At 46.8% G+C, this 24,593-nt stretch overlaps 1 protein-coding gene across 1 annotated transcript in view; it reads right to left on the minus strand.

Moving 5' to 3' along the window:
- The window catches only part of OSBPL8 (oxysterol binding protein like 8), a 3,324,100-nt gene that overhangs the window by 2,387,583 nt on the left and 911,924 nt on the right, over positions 1-24,593 (minus strand). The window contains exon 9 of the mRNA XM_044087980.1: positions 12,957-13,041. Coding sequence (XP_043943915.1) covers positions 12,957-13,041 — 85 coding nt within the window. The remainder of the gene's footprint in view (positions 1-12,956; positions 13,042-24,593) is intronic.

Below are 24,593 nucleotides of genomic sequence, written 5' to 3' on the forward strand. Positions count from 1 at the left end.
ATATCCTCAGATCCGACCAAGACAGTCTCGGTAAACTCGGATCCAGGAGCTCCGAAATGGATGGACGGATCAGATAAGAAGCCAATAGTGGACAGGTACAGCAAACCAAGGCTTCCTGACCCAAAGGCATAGTACCCAGGAGAACCCCCATCTGTATCTGTGCCAAAAGAAATCTCCACATCAGCTTTGGTCAGACTCCTGGAAGAACTAGAGAGGGATGAAGATGGGAGATTCTAAATGCTGTCTTCCCATACACAGGGATGGGAACCGAGACGGCGCCAGGTCAATGCTTGGTGAATAAGAAGTGCTTGGGATAGGCCTCGTATCTGACATACTCGGATCCGAAGTAGTCTTTGGAGATTCCAAAACAGGCTTTGAGACAGAAGCCTTCTGATCCATCTTGTGCTTCTTTTTGGGAGGTTTCGTCAACGATGGGGTAGAAGATCCAGACGGTCCTTGGAACATTCTAGAGGTCTCTTCAGGTTTAGTTTTGGGGGGGGGGGTTGAGCCCCATACCAGTAATCACTTCCAAAAAAGCAGAAGGTAACACCTTTTAAAATTAGTTTATTTTTGTGATCCGCTATGGCTCGTAGACTCAAATTTTTACATATAGAGCAGTCTATGTTCACAAGGTCTGGGCCCAGGAAATAGAAACATAAATTTTGTGCATCTGAGAGGGGAGGCTTATGACCACATTTTTGGCATTTTTTTAAACCCCAAAGGGCCTTTTTCTGACATCATTAATACAGATTAAAAAAATAAATAAAAGGCAAGACTACATTAAAATGTGTAAAAATGTAAATAGAAAAAAGAAAACAAAAACTAGAATACCAACAATGGTATGTATAAGTAACATACTAAATTTAAGTAATATATAAAGATTGAAAAAACGTACTATAAGACGAAGAAAAATTACTTATCTTGGAAATAAATTTGAGAGCTCAGATGACCAGGTCTGTTTTGCAAAAGCAGCAAACAAGATCTGGGGTGTGTTAGGGGTTGGTGCATTATGGGTAAGGGAAAAGCCCAAGAGCTTTTTTAGTTACCACAACCTATAGTAACAGCCAATTCGAATCTGAAGGTTGGATGCAAATCCAAATGTTGAGGAATGAATGAAAATTGACATCAGATTTATCTTTAGCACCCAATAATATGAACTTATGCTGTGTCAGGATTGAGGATGCAAAGATAGGGGCCCCCTGACTGCTTCTAGAGCAAAGCAGTTGAGCAACTGTTCTTCAGCACTGCTAGGCTTTCTCTATGAAAGGACCACAAAAGCTCTAGTTATGTGGTCTACCTCTGCCTCTAGGGCATCGTCCAGTAGAATTATGTCCCCCTCTGCCACTGGAAGGTCTATCATCTGGGAAATCGTGGTAAGAACTCTGATTTACGGAACCACATCTTCCCTGATTTATGATTCCTGGAGAAGTATCTTTGCAGGTTAGAGAAACGGACTCCCACTGCAGAGAGAGTCTTACCATCTTGTTGACTCCTGGTGAGTGCATCTTTAACTTTACACACAAAAACAACTGAGCCATCACAGTGACATTCACAAAGGATGACATGAAACCTTCTGCAAAATCACAAAGAAGCTTCCAGGCGTGGTAATGCCAGTACCTGTCACTCTTGCAGTGCCATCAGCTACACTGGAGAGTAACTGCATGGCCACATTTGGAGTGGACTAGAGGGTAGAAAGGTGGGGGGTCTACAGTTTTCTGGACATCTGCAGGCAATATTCTCAAGATGGACTTGATAATTTCTTTGATCAAGTCTCTCCCTAGAATCTGATTAGGTGAGCCAAACAATTCAGTGATCTAAGGAAGAAGTCGCTGAAGCATTGACACACTTCCCAAATCTGTCCATCACCTCAGTGTCTCTGTTGGGGAGGGGTGAACTGATGAACTCTCTTTTGATGGCTCTTTTCTAGTGGCTGCTGCTAGCAACACAGCATCTACTGGTGGACCCTTCCTCCAGTGTTTCCTGTCTTTAGGAATAGCTAAGATGCAATCTGCCTTTTTGGGGGTGGATTCCACCACATTAGGGTCCTTCCATGCTCATTGAGCCATCAAGTCAATTAGGGGACCAATGAGTGGTACCATCCATGACAATGTTGAGCGAGAACCAAAGGCTTACCAGAACACTGACTCATCAAATGAAGGGTCTTGCGATGACCAAACCTCTCTCTGCTTCATCAATTTGAGTACATCGCCAAAGGCGATATCTTCAGACAGGGAGCAAGGGAAACCCTCCCCTTCCTTTAAGTTAGTGTCTTCAGTGAATTGGTGAATAACTCTGGAGAACAGTCTATGTGCTTCTATTTGCATGTTCACCTTCTATGAGATCCTTCTGGGGGAGCAACAGAAAGTTCTAAACTGGAAAGGGAACTGGCAAAGCAGACCTCTTCAAAAACCCCTGTCCAACAAAATGAGGACAGGATACAGACCCCAGCTGTAGCTTGGATTGAACTGCACTGGTTGGAGACACCTTATCGTTAGATTCTGTCAAAACCCTTTCAAAAGCTTATAGGTCGAAGCCACCACCAGCACCAAGGGTCTCCTTCGATCCAAGGAAGAAAAGTGAACCCTCAGCACCGACGTCTCCTGCCCAAAAGCCAATCTCCGATCCAAACTATCTAGGATTGAAGCCCCACGAGGGAGGGACAGCTCCAAGAATCTCAGTGTTGATTTGCCCCCCCATACTCTGCACTCAAGCTTCAGCTCCAAGTTTCCTCTCACCATAATGGCATCAGCGTCAAAAGGGATAGGGAAGATGCTGAAGTTGTCAGCAGCTAAGGTGCTGACAAAGGTGCTCCTGGTTCATGTCGGATCCAGTAACACAGGATCCTAAGTGTGGCTCGGTATAGATAAGGGAAGTGGGGGGGTATGAAGGTCAGTACTCTTCCCAGGGGACAGTACCAGTAGAACCCCAAGCTGGATTTCCATCCTCAAAAAGATCCTCATCATCGTGTTGACATCTAGCTCCATGAGACTTCAAGATGACTGAGTAGATGGCACCACCGATGGAGGTCTGGAGTACCTCTTCACCTGAAGATTAGGGGAGTGCAATCTGGGACTCACCAGTTCCGGGGAGTATCTATCTCTTGGGGAAGGAGAGCAGAGCCGAGGAGTCGTCGGATCCAATCTTTGAGCACTCTTTGGGTTGGGACCAAGTGAGGATGTCTGCTCTGAAGAGCCCTTCTTGGCAGTTTTGAGTGGAGATTTGCTCTTTTCTTTCTCCCTTTTGTCCTTTTCCTTATCCATCTCCTTTTCTTCCTCTTGCCCCTTATCCTTAGGTTTAGGCCTATCTTGTTTCTTAGAAAGGGAAGAAGATTATGTTGAAGGAGTATCCCCTGTCAGTGCTGGAAGGAGCCTTTAAGGACTAACTTTTCCCTTCTAGTCTGAAGGGCCCTAGCACTAAAGGCAGCACAAGACTGGCAGTCCACAACCAGATGGACAGCGCCCAAGCAATACACACATTTAGGAGTGTGGATCCTGGTGTGGGAGTTCATGCCCACACTTTAGACATTTTTTTGGAATCCAGAGGATTTAGACAAGGAGAAAATAGAGAGAGAGAAACATCCTAGAAGGATAAAGAAGCAGCCAGCAAACACACAGTCTTAGGAAACTAAAGTCAAGAACGCCACTTGCAGGACATTTTCTGAAGCTGAAGGAATGTGTTCAGGTCAACCCCCTCTTTTCTACATCCATAAAAGGATTTCCCCGCATCTAAAGAAATGGAGGGGATACAGGGCGACTCAACCTCATCTGGTAAATATGAGTCTGGCTCCAGTGACTCACATGAGGGAGTTTGGATGCCTCCTACTGTGTCTTCGCTTGGCCAGTCACCACAGTTGGAAGGGTCCCAAAAAGAATGACCTTCAGTTTGGCTTTAACCCACACTCTAGACAAAAATCCCACACAAGTCCTTCCAATTGTCTGTCATGATAATGAAAATCTCTCTTTGGGCTAAGACTCACTTAAACAGGGTACACTACGAGAAAAGCCCATGATAACACCACTGGGGAGGTTTCTGCGGTGGAAGCTGTAGCACCAGAACAGAGAATGGAACCAATGACACCATCAGCACCAAAAGACTGAATGCCAAACAGCCCACATTGTTGCTTGTCAAATGTGGAACGATTAACAACACTGATCCCCAATAATAAAAACTTTATTGTCCAACCAGATGCTAAGGTTCCTGGCAACAAGGGCTCAAAGGTCAACAACTCGGTTATGAGCGCTGAGTTCACAGCCCTGAGCTCTATGACCAAAGAAACCATCAGCACTAAAAGCACACAAACCAATGGCACCGTCAATCTGAGAGAAACCAGACTAGGACAATGAGGATGCAGAAGAAGGTCTTAGCAAGGCAGTTTCCCGCCAACCCAACATTAGGGAGGAGCATGAGGAGGCCCATGTCCATTGCAGCCTGTTGCATGGCATAGGAAAGTTGTCATATACAGTTGATGTCCACAGTGAACCTGGAATAAGAAAGAGACCTCTCAGAAAGGAGACCTAGGAAGAAAAATCCAGGTTAGATTCACTACCTCTTTGATGAGGGCCTACCTAGGGCCAGAGGTGGGGTACTCATGAATGATTTTCACTGAAATTTTTACATACACAAGAATCTGCAGAAGACCCCTTCTCCTCCCTATGAGGGACAGGCAAGGGGAAAGGAAAATTCCTTGCCTGTCTCATGGCTCTCGAATTTGACACCATTATGCTTGTTTTTATCATTTGATTTTATCAAATGAGATCTCATTTTTATAGGAGATCTCGCATCAAAGGGAGTCTTGGAGATAGAAAGAACCTGGTTCTTATCAAATGAAGTTAATTAAGTACAAAAAAGTTGATACAAAATAGTTTAAGGTTCTTTTATCAAACTTTTCACAAATGAAGCATGGTTCCTACAGATAGGAATTTCCCAAGTACACAATTCACTACACATGGCAGTCCGAAGGCAACAATATATGGCCACAAAACACACTTTTTAAAACTACCCTTTTCTGTGATTTAAAAAAAAAAAAAATCAAACACATCACAAAGGGAACAAGTATGCGGGAACAAGTATGCAACCAATGTTTAGCCTACCTCCAAACAAGGTGACAACACATTAGAGAGTCGATTATCAGAACTAATTGGGCCCTAGGGTAGTTCAGATAATCAAACTATTTGGATAATCAAACGTACATTGTACCAGATAAAAAAAAAACTTCTAAAATCTGTTAAAATTGTTTTTCTGCATGCAGGGAATACACTTTTCAAGCACTGAGCGATCCCTGTGGACAATAAAGAATATTTTTCACACATGAGCTGGCTACAAGCTCAAAAAACACACACAAGTGAATACATATAACGTTTACATATTTACACTATGATTTTTCCTACTCTAAAACTTTTGAAGGCTGCATTTGGATAATTGACTGTTCTGATAATTAACGTTCGGATAATCGACTCTCTACTGCACATGTCAAATGAAGCATGGAGTAAGATAAAGCCAAGGATTTGAAATTCTTCACCAAATATGTAGGAAACCACTACCTAAAGACAAAAATCCTAAATGTAGTCCCTAAAAGATGGAAAAGTACTTTAAAAAACTCCAGTCCATAGAAAACAGCCTGGAGTTAATTGCATATCTATCACTGGACCTGCAGTTGAGGAAAAGTACAGTTTTGTACCTACCATAAATGTAGATGTTCGAGGATCTACATTGCTGCAGTCATAACCTGTGGGTAGTCCGCTGTCCTCGATCGGCCCGAATACCAAAGAGCTGGGCTGGCGTCGGTCATTGTCGCCTAGAGCTGACGTCAGTACGTCGTAGTACATAAGCGCATGACCAACGCCATATCCTCAGTCTTTCTTGCCCCAGATGTCAGAAGGCCTAAGAATGAAAGAAGGCCAGAGCCAAAATAGTAAACGCCCAACAAGTACCAGTGTGGAAATAAATATAATCCTAAAAAAACACAGCAACCACAAACTATAGAGGGGAAGGAGGGAGGGATAATTGGACTGCAGCAATGTAGATCCTCGAACATCTACATTTATGGTAGGTACAAAACTGTACTATGTTCTTCGTCTCACATTGCTGCAGTCATAACCTGTGGGTAGAATCCCAAAGCAAAGGAAAAGGGAGGCTGGCAAACTAAATAGCATTAGGAGCTGCTAACATGCCCTGTAAAACTGCAGTGGCAAACCCAGCCCTGGACTTGGAATAAAGAGGGAGATGGTAATGCTTAGTAAAAGTGTGTACTGAACTCCAAGTAGCTGCCTCCAAAATATCCTTAGTAGCTACACCCTCAAAAAGCAGTAGATGTGGCAGTAGCCCTAGTAGAATGAGGTCTGATCCCAGCAGGAACATTCTTCCCATGATGAGAATAACAAAAAGCAATACATTGACCAATCCACTTAGAAATAGTCTGCTTTGAAACAGCTTTCCCTTGTGAACTCAAAGCAAAAGAAACAAATAACTGTTGAGTCTGTCTGAACTCCTTAGTTCTGCTCAAATAATAACGTAACTGCCTGTGGATATCCAAAGAATGCAAGACTTTTTCCCCCTTATTTTGGGGATCAGCATAAAAAGTAGGCAAATGAATAGACTGGTTCAAGGCCACATTAGAAATCACTTTAGGCATAAAAGTAGGGTTAGTTCGCAAAGAAACTCTATCCTTATGAAATATCAGAAAGGGTTCAACTGCCATGAGTGCCTGCAATTCAGATACCCTCCTACCAGAAGTAATGGCCAACAAAAAAGCAGTCTTCCAAGACAAAAACTTCAATTCAGACGTAGCTGCAGGTTCAAAAGGAGGTAAAGTAAGCTTCTCCAACACAAAATTGAGATCCCAGGAAGGAGTAGGAGCTCTCGGGGGTCTTATATTCTTTGCCCCTCTAAGAAATTGTTTGAACAAAGGGTGAGAAAATAAAGGAGGGTCACAATCATAGTGAGCAGAAATGGCTGCAGCATGAACCTTCACAGAAGAGAATGACAAACCCTTGTCCAGTAATTCAGTAAGATACTGTAGTGCAAAACTCAAATTAGGCACTGAAACATCAAAGCCCTTTGCTGTGCTCCAAAGAAAAAATCTCTTCCATTTATCAGCATAAACTTTTCTAGTACTAGGCCGCCTGGCCTCCAAAATGACATCTAAAACCTGTTGAGGAAGCTGAGACCCCAAAGGCTCCATCACAGAATACGCCAGGCTGTTAGATGCAGGGACTGCACCCGAACATTGAGAAAATGATTGTTTGACTGGGATAACAAATGAGGAACCTGTGGCAGAAGCCAAGGAGGTTCCTGAATTAAACTCCTCAGCAGAGGATACCGATGCTGATGTGGCCAATCTGGTGCTATTAGAATCATGCAAGGCTTGTCCCGCCTGACTTTCAAGAGTACCTTGGGAAGAAGAGGCAGAGGAGGAAAAGCATAAACGTGAAGGTTGTTCCAACTGAAAGATAGAGCATCCACTTTCCAAGCATTTGGGTGGAACATCTTTGTGCAAAATTTTGGCAGTTGAAAATTCAGTGGAGAAGCGAACAGATCTATGTCTGGAGTTCCCCAAGCCACGGTCAATTTTCTGAATACCTGAGGATCCAGTTTCCACTCGTGGGGATCCACAATTTGCCTGCTCAATACATCTGCTAGGGAGTTCTGTGCTCCTGGCAGAAACCGTGCTTGAAGATTGATTTGCAAACTCAGAGCAGTCTCCCACAAAATCATTGCTTGTCTGCAAAGAGGGTAGGAATGGGTTCCCCCCTGCTTGTTGATGTACCACATGACTGTTGTGTTGTCTGTTTGAATCAACACCCGTCCCGGCTGAAGTAGGTCCTTGAAGGCCATCAAAGCAAATTGGACTGCTAACATCTCCTTCATGTTGATATGCAAATGTAGTAGTTTGGGAGACCACATGTCTTGTATCCATTTCCCATTGAAGTGTGCTCCCCAAGCCAAGTCCGAGGCATCCGTCATTAGGATCTGACTCGCCTCTGGTCGGGTCACAGAGAGTCCCTTGTTTAGGTGACATTCCTGAGCCCACCACAAGAATTCCTTCTGGATGCAAGGTATAATCCGAATGACAGTGTCCAAACCGTGGCAGTGTTGAGTCCACACACTTTTGAGATACCATTGTAGCTTCCTCATATGCAGTTTGGCATTGGAAGTACTAGAATGCAAGATGCCATGAACCCCAAGGCTTGAAGGACTGTCCTTGCAGTCAGCCTGGACATTACTGATAACTGCTGGAAGTATAGATGAAGAGTTCTTTGTTTGTCCGGGGTCAGAAATGCCATCTGAGAAGCTGTATTCAGTCTCACACCCAGAAAGCACATGTCCTGAGAGGGCAGTAGACTGGACTTTATTTCGTTCACAGAATACCCTAGGCACTTTAAAACTGCCATTACATACTGGAGATGTTGTAGTAACTTGTCTTTGTTTTGAGCAAGAATCAGGCAATCGTCCAGATAAGGATAAATTTGTATTCCTCTCTGTCTGAAAAAAGCAATTACAGGAGCCAGAACTTTTGTGAATACTCTGGGCGCAGTAGATAAACAAAAGGGCAATGCAGAGAACTGATAATGAGAAGTACCAGCCCGAAATCTCAGGAATCTCCTGCAGTTGTGCCTGATAGGGATGTGAAGATAGGCCTCTTTGAGATCCAGGGTTACCATCCAGTGATCTTTGCCCAGCATAGGCAGAAGTTGTTGTAATGTTAACATCTTGAACTTTGGAATGTCTAGGTAGGTATTGAGAATGGACAAATCCAGAATTGGCCTCCAAGTGTTTCCTTTCTTTGGCACTAGGAATAGACGGGAATAAAAACCTAGGCCTACTTCTGACGGAGGGACCACCTGAATTGCCCCCATCTGTAAAAGTAAAGAAATTTGCTCCTGAGCCTCCATCCTTTGCTGAGGAGGCACATCTGGCATGCCTTTGAAAGGAGGAAAAGTGTGAAAATAAAACTTGTACCTGTGATTTATTATATCCAACACCCATTTGTCCTGGGTGACCAAATGCCAGTTTTGTTTAAAAAGTCCCAACTTTCCTCCTAGAGGAGCTGCCAGTAGAAAAGGGTCTGGCAGCGGAAGATACAGGTCATTGGGTCTGTTTACGAAAAGGCTGACCCCTGCCCTCACCAGAAGACTGTGCAGGAGAACTCCAAGTCCTAGGTCTGAAAGAACCCTGAGCGTGAGCTCTGCCTCTACCATGCCTAGACCTGCCCTTAGACTGATAATCCGAAGAAGGAAAAGACCATCCTCTTGCAGGCCAATTCCTACTAAACTTAGGGGGCTGCACCTGCATAAAATCTTTGACTGTCTGCATAGACTTAGCCTTATCTTCCATCTTTTTCAAAACTGATTCCACAGAAGGACCAAAAAGTACTTCAGATTGAAGAGGAGCATCCAAAATCCGAGCCTCAACATGCTCTGACAAATTTTGATCCTTAAGCCAGGCATGTCTATGAATAACTGAACCTGTAGCAGCCACCCTGGATGCAGCCTGAAGAGCATCGAAACCACACTGCAAAGAATGCTTGCCAACTTGATCTGATGCATGAACCAACTCCTGGAGCTCCTTACACTCTATACCCTCAGATAAAGCATCCACCTTAGATTTCAATTGACCTAACAAAAAATTCTGATACTTCAGCATATGAAATTGGCAATTCAAAGCCCTCATAGCTAACGTAGAGGTGGTGTATACTTTTCTCCCCCATCTATCTAAAGCTCTAGAATCTTTATCCAAAGGAACTGGATTCTTAGCCACAGAAGCCCTAATACCCTTCGGCTTGAGTAATAGTTTCCGGATCAGCTCTAGGACTCTTGTACAAATACTTATGTGCTTCTGGAACTCTATAATATCTGTCTGGCTTAACAGGGGCAGGAGGTAAAGAATCAGGATTAAGGGAAGATTCAGAAAAAACATCCAGAACAACTTCTAAGACAGGAGGAAAAGCCAAGGGCCTATGCTGTGGCAGAAACAAAAATTCCCTGAGCCGTTTCCGAGAATCCGAAAAATCCTGACCTTCCCACTTGAAATGCCCTCTCATGGAATGTAAAGTCTCAGAAAAAGAAAAATCCTCTGGAGGAGAAGCAGAAGGACAGGAGTCCTCTGCATCCGAATCTAAATAAGAAGGGAATTCCTGAATTTCTTCAGCTGAGGAATCAGAGTAGTCTGAGGAATGATCCATCCCCTCTAAATCTGCCTCCACCCTAGGCCTCTTCTCTGGGGCATAGAACCCCTGATCAAAGTAATCAAGTCCTCAGCCATTTTTAACATATGCTTTTTAGGAACAGGGGCTGGAGAGCTAGAACTATGACCAGGGCCAACATGACAAGGTTTGGCCTTAGCATGGGCTTTAGCCACTGAAGTAGAAGGCCTAATGACCTTCTGTAAAGATGGAACTACAGACATCTGAGAAGCACCTTCAGCCGAGCCTAACTCCTGAGAGGCCAACTCCTATAAAAGTAAAGGTTCCCCATGGGATTCAGCCGAACCCTCGGCAGGATCCACCGATTCAACCGGAGGTTCCGTAGAACCGCGTCCGCAACGGACGACTCATCCGGTTTAGACTTCAAAGATCTATCTTTACGCTTTTTAGCGGTAGCGGGCGTCGGAGGATCCGACAGTATGTTATAGTTACACCTTTTACCGAAAACAAGCCTGACACAGTCTAATCTCCGTTTAATGGTGCGCTTGTTAAATCTAGCACAAAAGCGACACCCGATCACGTCGTGCTCAGGCCCTAAGCAAGGAATACAGAAAGAATGAAAATCCTTATGAGGTATCTGTTTCCCACAAGAAATGCAATTATTAACTTTTTCTGACATCCGGATAACTGAGGTAAGAAAAGACAAAGATTTCCCCAACGGGGTACTTAGCCCAACGGCACTTGCAAACGCTGCTTCTGCTTCGGACCACGCGGCAAGAAAGACTGAGGATATGGCGTTGGTCATGCGCTTATGTACTACGACGTACTGACGTCAGCTCTAGGCGACAATGACCGACGCCAGCCCAGCTCTTTGGTATTCGGGCCGATCGAGGACAGCGGACTACCCACAGGTTATGACTGCAGCAATGTGAGACGAAGAACATCAGTGGGAAGTTTGCCATAAATTCATCTATCCTGACAATGAGTTGAATATAATTAAAGCACATATAAGCATTTGTGAAAGGAACCTAACCATCGTTGGTTGCAAGCCTCTCCTGCCTCCTGCGGTATGAGACATTATTGTCACACTGTTTGCGCTGAAGGAGAAAGGCCACATCAGTGAGCTCAGCCATGACACCAGTACGTACAATGCTAAAACAACCAATAAAGGGCACAGTTCCATTACATTTTTCTCCTCAGCTGTGTGACAGGCAACAGGAAAGTGTAGGTCTCCTGTATATACATGAATGTACCTGAACAGAAAAGGGCACAGTCACATAAGGGGACAGCAATTAGTGCGCGGGCACTGTGAGACAGTGCAGCATAACCTCACCCTATGACAGGCCCCTGCAGAATCCTACATGAAATTAGATATGTATATTACATTCAGTGCCAACACTTACCTTTATCTGACATGGAAGATCCAGACAGCAGAATACATATATTTCATAGGATGACCTTGTCAGATTCTTGCCAGCAGCAACAACATTTCCAAACATAAAACAGGATAAAAGAGAAAAAAATGTTGTGCTGCATACTTATTGTACCATTCTGGATGATATTATCTAGCCTGCACATCCCATGCATGGAGATAGTCAGGGTTATGTCACCACAAGTCATCATGTCTGTACTGTTCCTGCATGCTGTAGATGCTTGCGGCCAAGGAAAAAATCCTCTGGCAAATCATATTAAGCCTCAACTCTTTTAAAGTTGTCATTGCAGGGGCTCAAGTAGGCACTCCTAGAAATGGCTATGAAGGAGATAAAGCATAATATTTCTCCTTCATTTACCATGCATGTGTTCTTTAGTGGACACCAGCAGAACTGACATTACCCTGAATCACCTGAGAAAACGTCATCAGTTTCATAATGAATAAAATGTGAGCATATTAGTCATGCCTACAATGTGAATTCAGCACAGAGGGTAGTAGCAAAGTTGTACAGTGTGTGTACCTGTGCAGGAATCCTGCATGAGATTTCAGCCACTCACTGTTAGGTGACAGCACAGGCAGCAGCCTATGCTTTCAGTTGCAGATGCATGGAAGCAAGGTAAAGCAATTCATAGAGTTTCATGCAGTCTGACCTACTTTGCCTACATATTGCACAAGCCAGTTTACATTTTTATTGTTTTAGATGCTGGAGGCATGCTGCCATTTTATTTGTCAGGCCACATCTGGGAAGCAATCTTGGATATCTGGGCAACAGTATTAGGATGAAAAGCAACACTGTCTTGAGAATAAAGGCAGTCTCAGGGGACATACAATACTCTGAACATGTTGATAAGCTGTTTCTGTCTCCTTTCATTAGGATTTGAACTCTTACTGTGCTAGTCACAGTAGAAAAACTAGCAATATGAAACATATGCCTGGACATCTTTCATGTCTGTAGGTTGTATGCCTGCATGCATTTCATGTCTGCAAGTTGTACTGCGGCAAAACATTCCATGACATTAGCACAATCTGTCCCTGAATATGGCTGATAAGAAGGTGAACAGAGGATTGTGGGTAAAGGGGAGGAGGTAAAGCCTGGAAAAGTTTGCATCAGTGACAAGGCAAGTACAAGCTGAAATGACAGTCCTAGTAGTACAAAAGGGTGAGCCGGATCATGTCAGATTATCTGTTACAACGACCTCATCAAAGATCATACATTAGTACCACCATTAGCCAATCAAATTGTTTTATTTTCTGAACTAATTGTACAAGATAACACAAAACATCATAGAAATCACTCAAAGAAGATCTGCAGATGAGCGCTCCCACACCCATCCACCCACACACACACAGAAATGCAAACTTTCTAGCTCCATGAATACTTACCATCAGATTCTGTACTTGCACGGATAATTAAATAGTTGCCTGGCAAGGGCTGTGTTATAGATCCAACTGCTTCTCCTTTGGGACCCTTAAAGAAATTGAAAGCAATTACTGTGGATGAAAAACAAATGTCCTTATTTATAAGAAGAAGTTATGTACTCACCATAATGTTCCATCTGAGTAGATAAACTTCATTTGTCAGCAACCTGTGGGTATCGGATCCGACTTCGGATCCGAGCCGGCAGTTTTCAACAGCTTAGATCCGAGCTTCTAGCTCCTCCCCCTACCCATAAACCCCTGCCAACCCTGACTGACCTCAGATCAAGTTTGCCCCCAAGCAGCAAAGTACAGTTTTGTACCTACCATAAATGTAGATGTCCGATAGGAATGCATCTGCAGTCCTAACAAATGGGTTGTCCTGTCGTCAGGCAGCCCTTCGGTCGGCCGGATTCCAAAGTCTGGGTCTGGCCTCGGCTGGTGTCGCACTTCACCCGACGTCATAGCTGAAGTTATTCGGGTATAAAGGTATCAGCCGACGCCATTTTCCTCAGTGTTTCTGATGCCAGGTGCCCTCTTGGAAGGCTAAATTTGGATAAATGACAATGATTCCAAATAATAGAGAGTAAACACAAATAATAAGCATGTATGTACATATATACAAACAAATACACCATAATAGATCCCCCCCCCAGCTAGCTATAAGGTGGGTAAATACCCTAGGAGTACCACAGCAGGGAAGGCGGGTGGGTAATCCTGACTGCAGATGCATTCCTATCGGACATCTACATTTATGGTAGGTACAAAACTGTACTATGTCCTTCAAGGATGCATCTGCAGTCCTAACAAATGGGTAGAATACCATAGCCAAACTAGGGGAGGAGGTAACAGGAGAGTTTATGGTGTAGATAGAATCCCTTGCAGAACAGCAGAGGCAAAACCTGCTCGGGATCTAGAGTATAAAGGTAAATTATAATGCTTGGCAAATGTATGCACGGAGGTCCAAGTCGCAGCCTCTATAATGTCCTTGGTAGCCACTCCTCTTAAGAAGGCTGTGGTAGTGGCTGTGGTCCTTGTAGAGTGACGCCTGATGTTTTCTGGAGTTTTCTTTCCATGGTGAGAGTAACAAAATCTAATGCAATTTCCTATCCACTTTGAGATTGTCTGTTTTGAAATTGCTTTTCCTTCCCTTCCTGTTGCATATGCTACCAGTAGCTGGTCAGTTTTTCTGTTGCTCTTGGTTCTGTCCAGGTAGTAGCGTAACTGTCTGTGTACATCCAAGGTATGTAGCAGTCTTTCTCCCCTGTTCTGTGGGTTGGGAAAGAATGTAGGTAGGTGGATAGCCTGGTTTAAAGACACTCTGGATACCACCTTAGGCATAAATGAAGGATTTGTTCTCATGGACACTCTATCTTGATGGAAGATCAGGAAGGGTTGTACTGCCATTAACGCCTGTAGTTCAGAAACCCTTCTTGCTGAAGTGATTGCCAGCAGGAAAGCAGTTTTCCATGATAAGTATTGCATCTCTGCTGTTGCTGCTGGTTCGAAAGGAGGAAGTGTCAATTTTTCTAGCACAAAGTTCAAGTCCCAAGCTGGCAATGGTGGTTTCCTAGGAGGTTTCACATTTTTGATTCCCCTCAGAAACTGTCTGAGCAGAGGGTGTGAGAAGACTGGAGGATCCAAGCTGTATTCTGCTGAAATAGCTGATGCATGTATTTTTATGGAAGAATAGGACAGGCCTGAGTGTAAAAGTTCTGCCAAGTATTCCAGGATGCTGGCTATGTTTACCAGTGACACATTTTCTCCCCTTGCAGTACTCCAAATGTTATATCGTTTCCATTTTGCTGCATAATTCTTTCTTGTTGAGGGTCTGCGAGCCTCACGTATAATGTCTTTAACCCTTTGTGATAACTGTGGGTTAATTGATGTTATGCAATGTTGCAGGCAGTCAGTTGCAGGGTTTTCAGGTTTGGATGCAGGTTGCTGTAGTTGTTCTGTGTTAACAGTAATGGAACCAGGGGTAGTGTCCATAGTTGTTCCCGAGACATGCTCCTTAGTAATGGGTACCAATGTTGCCTTGGCCAGTCTGGAGCTATCAGAATGACCCTTGGACGGTCCTCTTTGATCTTCAATAGCACCTTGTGCATCAAAGGAAGAGGTGGGAATGCATATGCTGTCAGGTTCCTCCAACTGAAAGATAGGGAGTCCACTTTCCAAGCAAGTGGGTGGTACGTCCTTGTGCAGAATTTCTTTAGTTGGTGATTGTGTGGGGATGCAAATAAGTCTATTTCTGGGAGTCCCCATTTTCTTGTAATGGTTTTGAAGATGTCCAGATGCAGCATCCATTCGTGGGCATCCGTGGTAGTCCTGCTTAGTATGTCTGCTAGAATGTTTTCTTTTCCTGGTACAAAAATTGCCTGTAACTGAATGTTGTAGCTCAGAGCCACATTCCATAAGTCCAGTGCCATCCGGCATAGAGAGTATGAATGGGTGCCCCCCTGTTTGTTGATGTACCACATCACTGTGGTGTTGTCTGTCCTTATCATCAACTGGCCTTCTTGGAGGAATGGTCTGAATGTCTGGATTGCCAATTTTACTGCCAGCATTTCCTTTAGATTTATGTGCAGGTGTAACTGGTCTTGAGTCCATAAGCCTTGTATCCGCTTGTCCAGCATGTGGGCCCCCCATCCAAGGTCTGAGGCGTCCGTCGTGATGGTTTGGCTTGGTCGAGTGCTTCTGAAGGGCAATCCTGTGTTTGACTGGCAGGCCTGAGCCCACCATAGGAACTCTCACTTTAAGCATGGGATTATTGGAATTTTGGTTTCTAGGCTGTGCTTGTGTTGAGACCATAAATTCTTTAGGTACCACTGTAGTTTTCTCATGTGCAGTCTGGCATGAGGTACCAGGATTATGCAGGATGCCATGAAGCCCAGGGCTTGTAGTACTTTTCTTGCTGTAAGATGGTTCTGCTTTGTCAATGCCAAGAAGTAGAGTGGTAGTTGTTCCTGTTTTTCTACAGTTAAGAGTGCCATTTGCTTTGTTGTGTCCAGTTCTGCACCCAAAAAGGTTATTCTTTGGGATGGTATCAGTCTTGACTTTTTTAGGTTGACTGTATATCCCAGGCCTTGTAGCAGGTAAATGACTCTTTGTAAGTCTTCTGTTAACTTGTTGGTGCTGTCCGCTTGTATCAGGCAGTCGTCCAGGTATGGGTAAATTTGTATTCCCTGAAGTCTGCAATGGGCAATTACTGATGCCAGGCATTTCGTGAATACTCTGGGCGCAGTAGATAAGCCAAAGGGCAATGCTGAGAATTGATAATGCTCTGATCCTGCAAGAAATCTGAGGTATCTTCTGCAAATTGGTCGAATGGGGACATGCAGGTATGCCTCCTTGAGATCTAGAGTTACCAGCCAAGACTCCTTGCCCAGCATGGGAAGAAGCTGCTGTAGAGTCAGCATTTTGAATTTTGGAACAATGAGGAATGTGTTTAAAGCGGACAGGTCGAGAATAGGCCTCCATTTGCTCTCTTTTCTTGGTACCAGGAAGAGTCTGGAGTAAAATCCCTTTCCTTGTTCCATAGATGGTACCTTTTCCACGGCTCTCATGCTTAATAACTGAGATATTTGTTGTAGAGCTTCTGCCTTTTGAGATGGTGGTAGGTTTGGCATTCCTCTCTTTCCTGGTAGAGTATGGAAATGAAACCTGTAACCTTTGTCTATAGTTTGTAAAATCCACTTGTCCCTTGTGATGTAATGCCAGTTTTTTGAAAATAAGGCTAGCTTCCCGCCTAAGGGTGCTTCTAGCTGTTCCCTGGTAGGCGGTGCTAGAGCCAAGTCACTGTGATTGTCCTGTTGCAGTGGTGGTGGCTATGTCTGTGCCTCGTTAGTTGTTACCCTGCCACTGGCGGCCCCGGTAGGCACCTCTGGACTGATTTCTGCCTCTTGATCTCCTATTCCTGCTTCTCTGTGCCTTAGAGGAGTCTGAAAAGGACCAATTCTTGGAGGGCCAGTTCCGGCTAAACCTTGGAGGTTGGACCTGTAGGAAATCTTTCACTGTTTGAACAGATTTTGCCTTCTCCTCCATCTTCTTCAGTACCTGTTGTGCAGGAGAACCAAATAAGTTGGCCTTGTCCATGGGCGCATCTAATAACTTTGATTTGACGTGGTCAGGTAAGGCCTGCTCTTTCAACCAGGCATGCCTTCTGATAACTGTGCCTGTCATGGCTGATCTAAAGGAAGCCTCCAGTGCATCATAGCCGCATTTTAAAGAATGGTTACTAACTTGTTGAATGTTATGTACCATCTCCTGAACATACTTCTTATCAAAAGGTTCATCAGAGGACAGTTTTTTAGTTAACTGGTCTAGCATAAATTCTTGATATTGTATCATGTGAAACTGACAGTTCAAAGCCCTGGCTGACAAAGTAGCTGAAGTGTAAACTTTTTTACCCCATCTCTCTAAGGACCTGGATTCCCTTTCAGAGGGGAGGGGGTTTTTACCAGAGGTAGAAGCTACAGCCTTAGGTCCCTGGGAGATAGTCTCAGGATCTGCAAAAGGAGCCTTGTATAAATGGTGATGTGTGTCCGGGACCCTGTAGTACCTGTCGGGCTTAGCAGGGGCCGGAGGTAAAGAATCAGGAGCAGAGCAAGCATCATTAAATGCATCATCTACAACAGAGAGAACTGGAGGTATAGCTAAAGGCCTGTGTTGAGGTAAATGCAAAAAAGTTCTAAGCCTTTTTCTGGAGTCTGAAAAATCTTGGCCCTGCCACTGAAATTGTTCCCTCATGGCATGCAAGGTTTCCCCAAAGGAAAATTCCTCAGGAGGAGAGGCAGAAGGAATGGACTCTTCAGCATCAGAGTCTTCGTAAGGGGAATAAGAAGCCTCTGGAGGGTCTGCATTGTCTGAATCATCAGAGGAATCATCAGTGGACACTGGCTCAGGTGGCTCTGCTCTAGGCCTCTTCTGTGGAGGTGGATGAGAGGCCCTGTCTGGATGAGGCTGGGATCCCCGGATTAAAGTAATAAGATCCTCTGCCAAAGAGAGCATTTGAGAACTGGAACTGGACCTGGGAGTAGGGGCCTTAACAGTTGCAGTCTTGGTAGCTTTAGCTGCTTTAGCTCTGGCAAAGGCCTTAATGGACATGGCTGCAGGAGGCCTAGCAGCTCCACGTGCAGGAGTTGAAACATCCAAGGGAATAGTGTCCGATAATTCCTGAGAAACCACAACAGCAGGTTGGATTTCTGAAGGCGATTCTACCAGGCTAGAAGAGGCCTCGGTGGAAGGCATGGATTCGCTGAAGCAAGGACGCTTGCTCGGCCGGCGAAACTGAGACACTGGCGGTTTGATTAACCGCGGTTTCAGCGAAACCGCGGACCGTGAGTGTCGGTCCTTTCTTGCTTTTGGCGTTTGTGTAGTCGGAGGATCCGGCGGCATAATATAAGCAAAATCAGAGCGAAAAACTGCTCAGCAAACTCCGATCGGCGTCTAAGCGTCCGTCGGTTAAAAAGCACAGGCTAGACAAGCTACTACGCCGTGGTCTGGGCCTAAGCAAGGTAAGCAGTAAGAGTGGAAATCTTTATGAGGTATTTGTTTCCCACAAGTTAAACAGTTATTCACTTTTTCTGACATCGGCTGAGGCAAGAAAGAGTCCCCAACGGGGTACTTAGCTTTTTAGAAGTCTTCGAAGTAGTATTCGGTAGTAGTAATCTCTGGATCTGACCAACCGGCACTTGCGAACAGCTTCTGCTTCGGGCACCACGCGGCAAGAAAGACTGAGGAAAATGGCGTCGGCTGATGCCTTTATACCCGAATAACTGCAGCTATGACGTCAGGTGAAGTGCGACACCAGCCGAGGCCAGACCCAGACTTTGGAATCCGGCCGACCGAAGGGCTGCCTGACAACAGGACAACCCATTTGTTAGGACTGCAGATGCATCCTTGAAGGACATCTGCTACAGATTTATCAATTTCAAAGATTATCTCTGAAGACAACAAATGTGAACAATCGAAGGTCAGGGGGAATGAGGGGGGGACGGTTGCTGACAAATGAAGTTTATCTACTCAGATGGAATGTTATGGTGAGTACATAACTTCTTAATCTGAAGTAGCTAACGTCATTTGTGCAGCAACCCGTGGGACAGAGTCCCCAGCTACCTGAACCTTGGGCGGCCATCATGAAAGGATGTTCCGGAGCACTGCAGAGCCAAAGGATGCTCTCCCTCTGGAGATAATATCCAGCTTATAATGGTTGATAAAGGTATGAGATGAGGCCCAAGTGGCAGCCGAACAAATATCATCTAAGGATACCCTGGATCTAAAAGCAGCAGAGGTAGACATAGATCGGGTAGAGTGGGCACGGACTCCCTGAGGTGCGGGCCTACCAGAACTTTCATAAGCCAAAAGAATGCATTGCGAGATCCATCGAGACAATGTGACTTTAGATACCGATTTACCCGAATTAATTTTGGCAAAGGAGACGAACAACTGGTCGGATGACTGTGACCAGATGTCCTGTGAATATAGAATCAAAGTTGTCTATGCAAATCCAAAGAGTGTAGTTTGTATTCGCCTTTGTTTTGGTAATTAGGAAAGAAAACTGGCAGGTTAATGGACTGATTGATATTCGATTCAGAAGCAACATTAGGGAGAAAGGAGGGATTTGGTCCTGAGGTAAACTCTATCCTTGTGGAAGGTTAGATACGGGGGTTTCACACAAAGGGCTTGAATTTCAGAAATTCTTCTAGCCGAGGTGATGGCGACGAGAAAGGCCGTCTTCCAAGACAAATACTTGAGATCCACTGAAGCTGCAGGCTCAAAGGGGGAAGCTGTCAAAGCCTGAAGCACTAATGTCAAATCCCACAAAGGTACCACTTCCTTCACCGGAGGTCTGAGTAAGAAGGTGCCCTTCAGAAAGGTCTTGCACAGTTTTGAAGTGATCAAGGGACGCAGATCCTGTCCAACATGACAGTGAGAGATAGCTGCTAGTTGCACCTTGACAGTGGAACAGCTAGCTCCCTGGTCGAATAGTCCTGATAAGAAGTCTAACACAGCAGGTAAAGGAGCTGTGAAGGGATCCAAGTTTTGACGTTCCGCCCAAATAGAGAAACGTTTCCATTTGCTACTGTAAATCTTCCTAGTAGAAGGCTTGTGGGCTGCTATTAGAATAGCTTTGACTGGGGAAGAGATGCCGGGAGTCCTAGCTAGGAGTGGAACTAGAGCAGCCAAGCTGTGAGCTTGAGGCTGTCCAGGTTCGGGATTGGGAGACCCAGAGGGTGGGAAATCAGATCCGAGAGGGGATCTAGAATCCAAGGAGGATTCACCAGATGAGACCAAAGGTAAGGAAACAAGGTTTGACGAGGCCAGAATGGGGCAATGAGGATAATCCTGCTCCCCAACCGACTGGTTTTCTGTAGAAACTTTGGCATCAGAGGGAGAGGTGGATAAGCATAAAGCAGACTGGGAGGCCAAGCATGCACCAGAGCGTCTCTCGGGGCTTTCCCGACTTGGGGAACTAAAGCGAAATAGCTGTTGAATTTGGTGTTTGAGGGAGAGGTGAAAAGATCGCAACAGGGCTGCCCCCACTTGGCAAAAATCTGATTCGCTACATGCGGATTGAGGGACCACTCGTAAGGGGAAAGGATGGTGCGACTGAGTCTGTCCGCCAGGATGTTTGACCGTCCTGGAATGTGCGTTGCAATGAGGAAGCAGTTGGTGGAGATCTCCCATTCCCACACTCTCGCGGCCTCTCGACAGAGTAGGTAAGACCTGGTTCCCCCCTGTTTGTTGATGTAGCAGACAACCGACATGTTGTCCGTCTGGATCGCAATTGTCCCTACAGGAAGAAGGTCGTGAAGTGCTTGCAACGCTAGCAGCACTGCTCTCATCTCTAGGACATTGATATGCAAGGAGGTCTCCGTATCGGTCCACGAGCCTTGGACAGTCCTGCCTGAAGAGTGCCCCCCCCAACCCGAGGCGAGAGGTGTCCATGGTCACTGTGGCAAGGGGAGGGGCCATAGAGAAGGGGCATCCCGTGCAGAGGTCCGTAGATTGCAGCCACCACACAAGAGCCCTCTTGCAAGCCCTGCTGAGGGGAATGGGATGACTCAGAGGGTAGTGATGAAAAGACCACTGGACTTGGAGGGTCCATTGTAAGACCCTCATGTTCAGATGTGCCATTGGCAACAAATTAATTGCCGCTGCCACTGAGACTAGAGCCCTCAGGACCAATTCCGCAGGAGGAGCTGAAGATTGAAGGATGGCCCGCACATGAAGCCTCAGGGTTCAAAGTCGCTCTGGAGTTAAGAAGGCTACAAGATTGATTGTGTTTAACCTGGCCCCGATTAAATCTATGACCCGAGTCGGGGTGAGAGCAGATTTGTCCATATTTATTGTGATCCCTAGCCAGGGAGTAAGGCGAAGAAAATAGTTCCTGGCTGTGCAGAGTAGATGCCTTGTTGAGGCGGTCAGAAGCCAGTCGTCCAGGTACAGAAAAACCTGAATTCCCTGGAGTCTCAGGTGGGCCGCTATCACTGCTAACACTTTGGTGAACACCCTGGGGGCTGAGGTGAGACCAAAGGGAAGAGCCCTGAATTGGTAATGTCTGGCCTCTAGCCGGAAGCGGAGGAACCTCCTGGATCGTCTGTCCAGTAGAATGTGGTAGTATGCATCCTTGAGGTCTATCGAGCACATCCAATCATTCTCCCATAATAGGGGGAGAATGGATTGAAGAGTGACCATCCGGAACTTTTCTTTGGTTACTGACAGGTTCAAGAGGGAGAGATCGAGGATTGGTCTTAAGTCCACCGTCTTTTTTGGCACCAAAAAGAACCTGGAGTAATAACCCGATCCAAGCTGGCCTGGGGGGACGTGTTGGTTGGCTCTTTTTCTATGAGCTGCTGGATTTCCGCAGCTGCGACCTCCCTCTGATCGGGTGGGACATCGGGGAGGTGCTTGGGGAAGAAAAGAGGGCAAGAGAAGGGGATCTGGTAACCTCTGGATATGATGCAAAGCACCCAGCGGTCTGTCGTGATGGACTCCCAAGCTGCCAGGTGCCTCGAGAAACGCCCCCCCGACTGCCTCCAGAGTGGAGCAGTCGGGCAACCCTTCAGGGCTGTTGCGTGGGCCAGTCATTGAAAGGTTCTCTGGACCCAAAGTTCTTCGGGCCCCCTCTGCCTCTAGGGCGGCGTCCTCCCTGTCCTCCTCTGCCGCGGAAGGACTGTGGGTCCGGAGCGGACTGGGACTGTTGCGACTTCCGGAACCACATCTTCTTCTGTCCCTTTTGGTTCTTGGAGAAGGACCTCTGAGGAGCAGAGAAGCGGACTCCGACGGCAGATGTCTTCCCCTCCTTTTCACTCTGGATCAAGGTGTCGCGAACGGTCTTCCCGAATAGGGCAGAACCATCAAAAGGGGCATTTGCGAATGACGCCTTGAAGGGTACCGCAAAATCACAATGCCGGAGCCAGGCCTGACGCCTCATGACGAGACCTGCTCCGCTGGCTCTAGCGGCTCCTTCCGTGGCATGGGATAGTAGCCACATAGAAGTATTAAAAATGGACCTAAGAGTGGCCATATGGGTGGAGTACAGTTGTTTGTCCTCCGCCGACATGGACTCCAGGGGTGACGCAGCGTATTCCTTAATAAGATCCCGCTGCAGCCGGATAACATGTGCCATATAGTTCAGTGACCTCACCGAGAAGGACACTGAACTAAACACTCGCTTCCCTAAGCGGTCCATCGCTCGGGACTCCTTGCCCGGGAGGTGGACCGAGGGGCTCTCCTGAGCTAGTTCCCTCTTAGTGGCCACCGCCATCAACATGGCATCTACAGGGGTCCCTTGCTCCAATGGGGCCTATCGGCAGGGGGACTGAGGATCCTGTCAGGGCGCTTCGGGACTGGCTCCACAGTGTCCGGCTCCTTCCACGCCCTGGTGGTAATCAGGTCCACCAGGGGGTCAGCCGGAGGGGACACCCAAGAGGTAGAAGGGCCTGCTTCAAACGCCTCCAGGAACACGGACTCATCCGAGGTCGGCTTTGGGGCAGACCACCCCCCTCAGATCCTGAGCATTTCCATGATGTCTCCAAAGGGGACATCCTTGGGGGGTGACCTTGGGGAACCTTCCCCTTCCTCCAAATCCGTGTCTTTGGTCAAGGACTCGGGGGTGTCCAAGTGCCTCCTCTTGCACTTCCCCTTGTGGGGGATCTCCTTGGGGGGGGGGCTGTCCAAGGAGGCCTCACCAGCAACATCCCTTTCCAGGGGAACGACCTGGGACATTGAAGCAGGCTGTCCCTGGGGCCGGGTGATGGAAGTCGGACCCAACAGAGAAGGAGTGTGGGGTGGAGCTGTGGCAAGGACCGGGGGCCTGGAAGCAGTCAACAGTGCCCTCTCCACCATGTCGAACGCCGAGGGAGAGCCGCACTCTCTGGGATCCGAGGGCGGACCCTCACTCGGATCCGACAGGTGGACCGGCGCCGAAGCAATCTGATCTGAAGGCCCAGTATGCTCTGACCTGGACGGCGCCGAAGGCATACTGAAACCCTCAGATCCGAAGCTCAGCCCTTGGCTCCGAGAGCTCGGATCCGACAAAAACGGACCCGACAGGCTCGAGGGAAGAGTCAGCGCCGAAGTACCCGAGACTGTCGGCGCCGACCCACCCCCGGTTCCAAGGCTGGCCAGCTCCGAACCCGGGAAGCGGGACGGAGAAGGAGCTATCGGGGCAAAGAAAGGGGTCGCGCTCCACCCCCTGGATGGGGGGGGAGGCAGGAGCACTCCCATCTGCAGTTGGGCCTGGAGGAATCTTTACATCATCCGGTCCAAGTTTGCATCGGAAAAGCTGCGCATAGATCTCGAAGAGGCCACCGAGGCGGGACGGGAGTGCCGCCTCGATGGAGATCGGGTCTCCTCCTCCTCAGGACCCGGTGAAAAACAAGGGGACCGGATCCGAGAAGGAGGAGACCGGGAAGCCCTGGAGGGAGAAGACTGCTTAGCAGGGGGAGCCGAAGCGGAGGCCTCGGCCCTCCACTTGTGGTGCTTCTCCCTCCTCTTGTCTTTCCTGGCCTCCCTCTCCTCCGGGCCTACAGCAGGAGGTTGAGTTCCGTCCGAGGGGAGAGAGGCAGGAGTGGCCGCCGCCGAAGCCACGGAGGTAGCCACAGTAGGACCGGAGGCCGAAGCCGAAAGTGGGGGCAAGAGACCCGCCAGGATCAGCTTGGATCTCCGGTCCTTGAGTGCCCTGGGGTTGAACGCCGCACAGATGGTACACCCAGAGGAAAGGTGTCCAACCCCAAGGCACAGAACACACTGAGTGTGGCCATCAGCCGGTGAAAGCTTATTGCCACACTCGGTGCACTTCGAAAAGATAGGTTTTGGGGCCTACGACATTTTTAAACTAAAGAAACACACATGCTAGGCCACAACACACACACACAGACCCTAACGAACCAGCGAGGGAGGGAAAAATATATAAACTAAAGAAGATTTAAGCTACGGGAAACAGGTACGGACCTAACACACAGTACTCGCACCAAAAGTACAGAAAAAAAGTAAAAAATTTCCTATTTTTCTCTCTCAGAAATTCGCTAACGACGGAGCTCGAGAATCCAGCTGCTGACAACAAACACAGCAAACTAGATTTGAGGTCAGTCAGGG

The sequence above is a fragment of the Protopterus annectens genome, chromosome 11.part0 (assembly GCF_019279795.1).
Source record: "Protopterus annectens isolate FY-2018-M chromosome 11.part0, PAN1.0, whole genome shotgun sequence".
Taxonomy (NCBI): Eukaryota; Metazoa; Chordata; order Ceratodontiformes; family Protopteridae; genus Protopterus; species Protopterus annectens.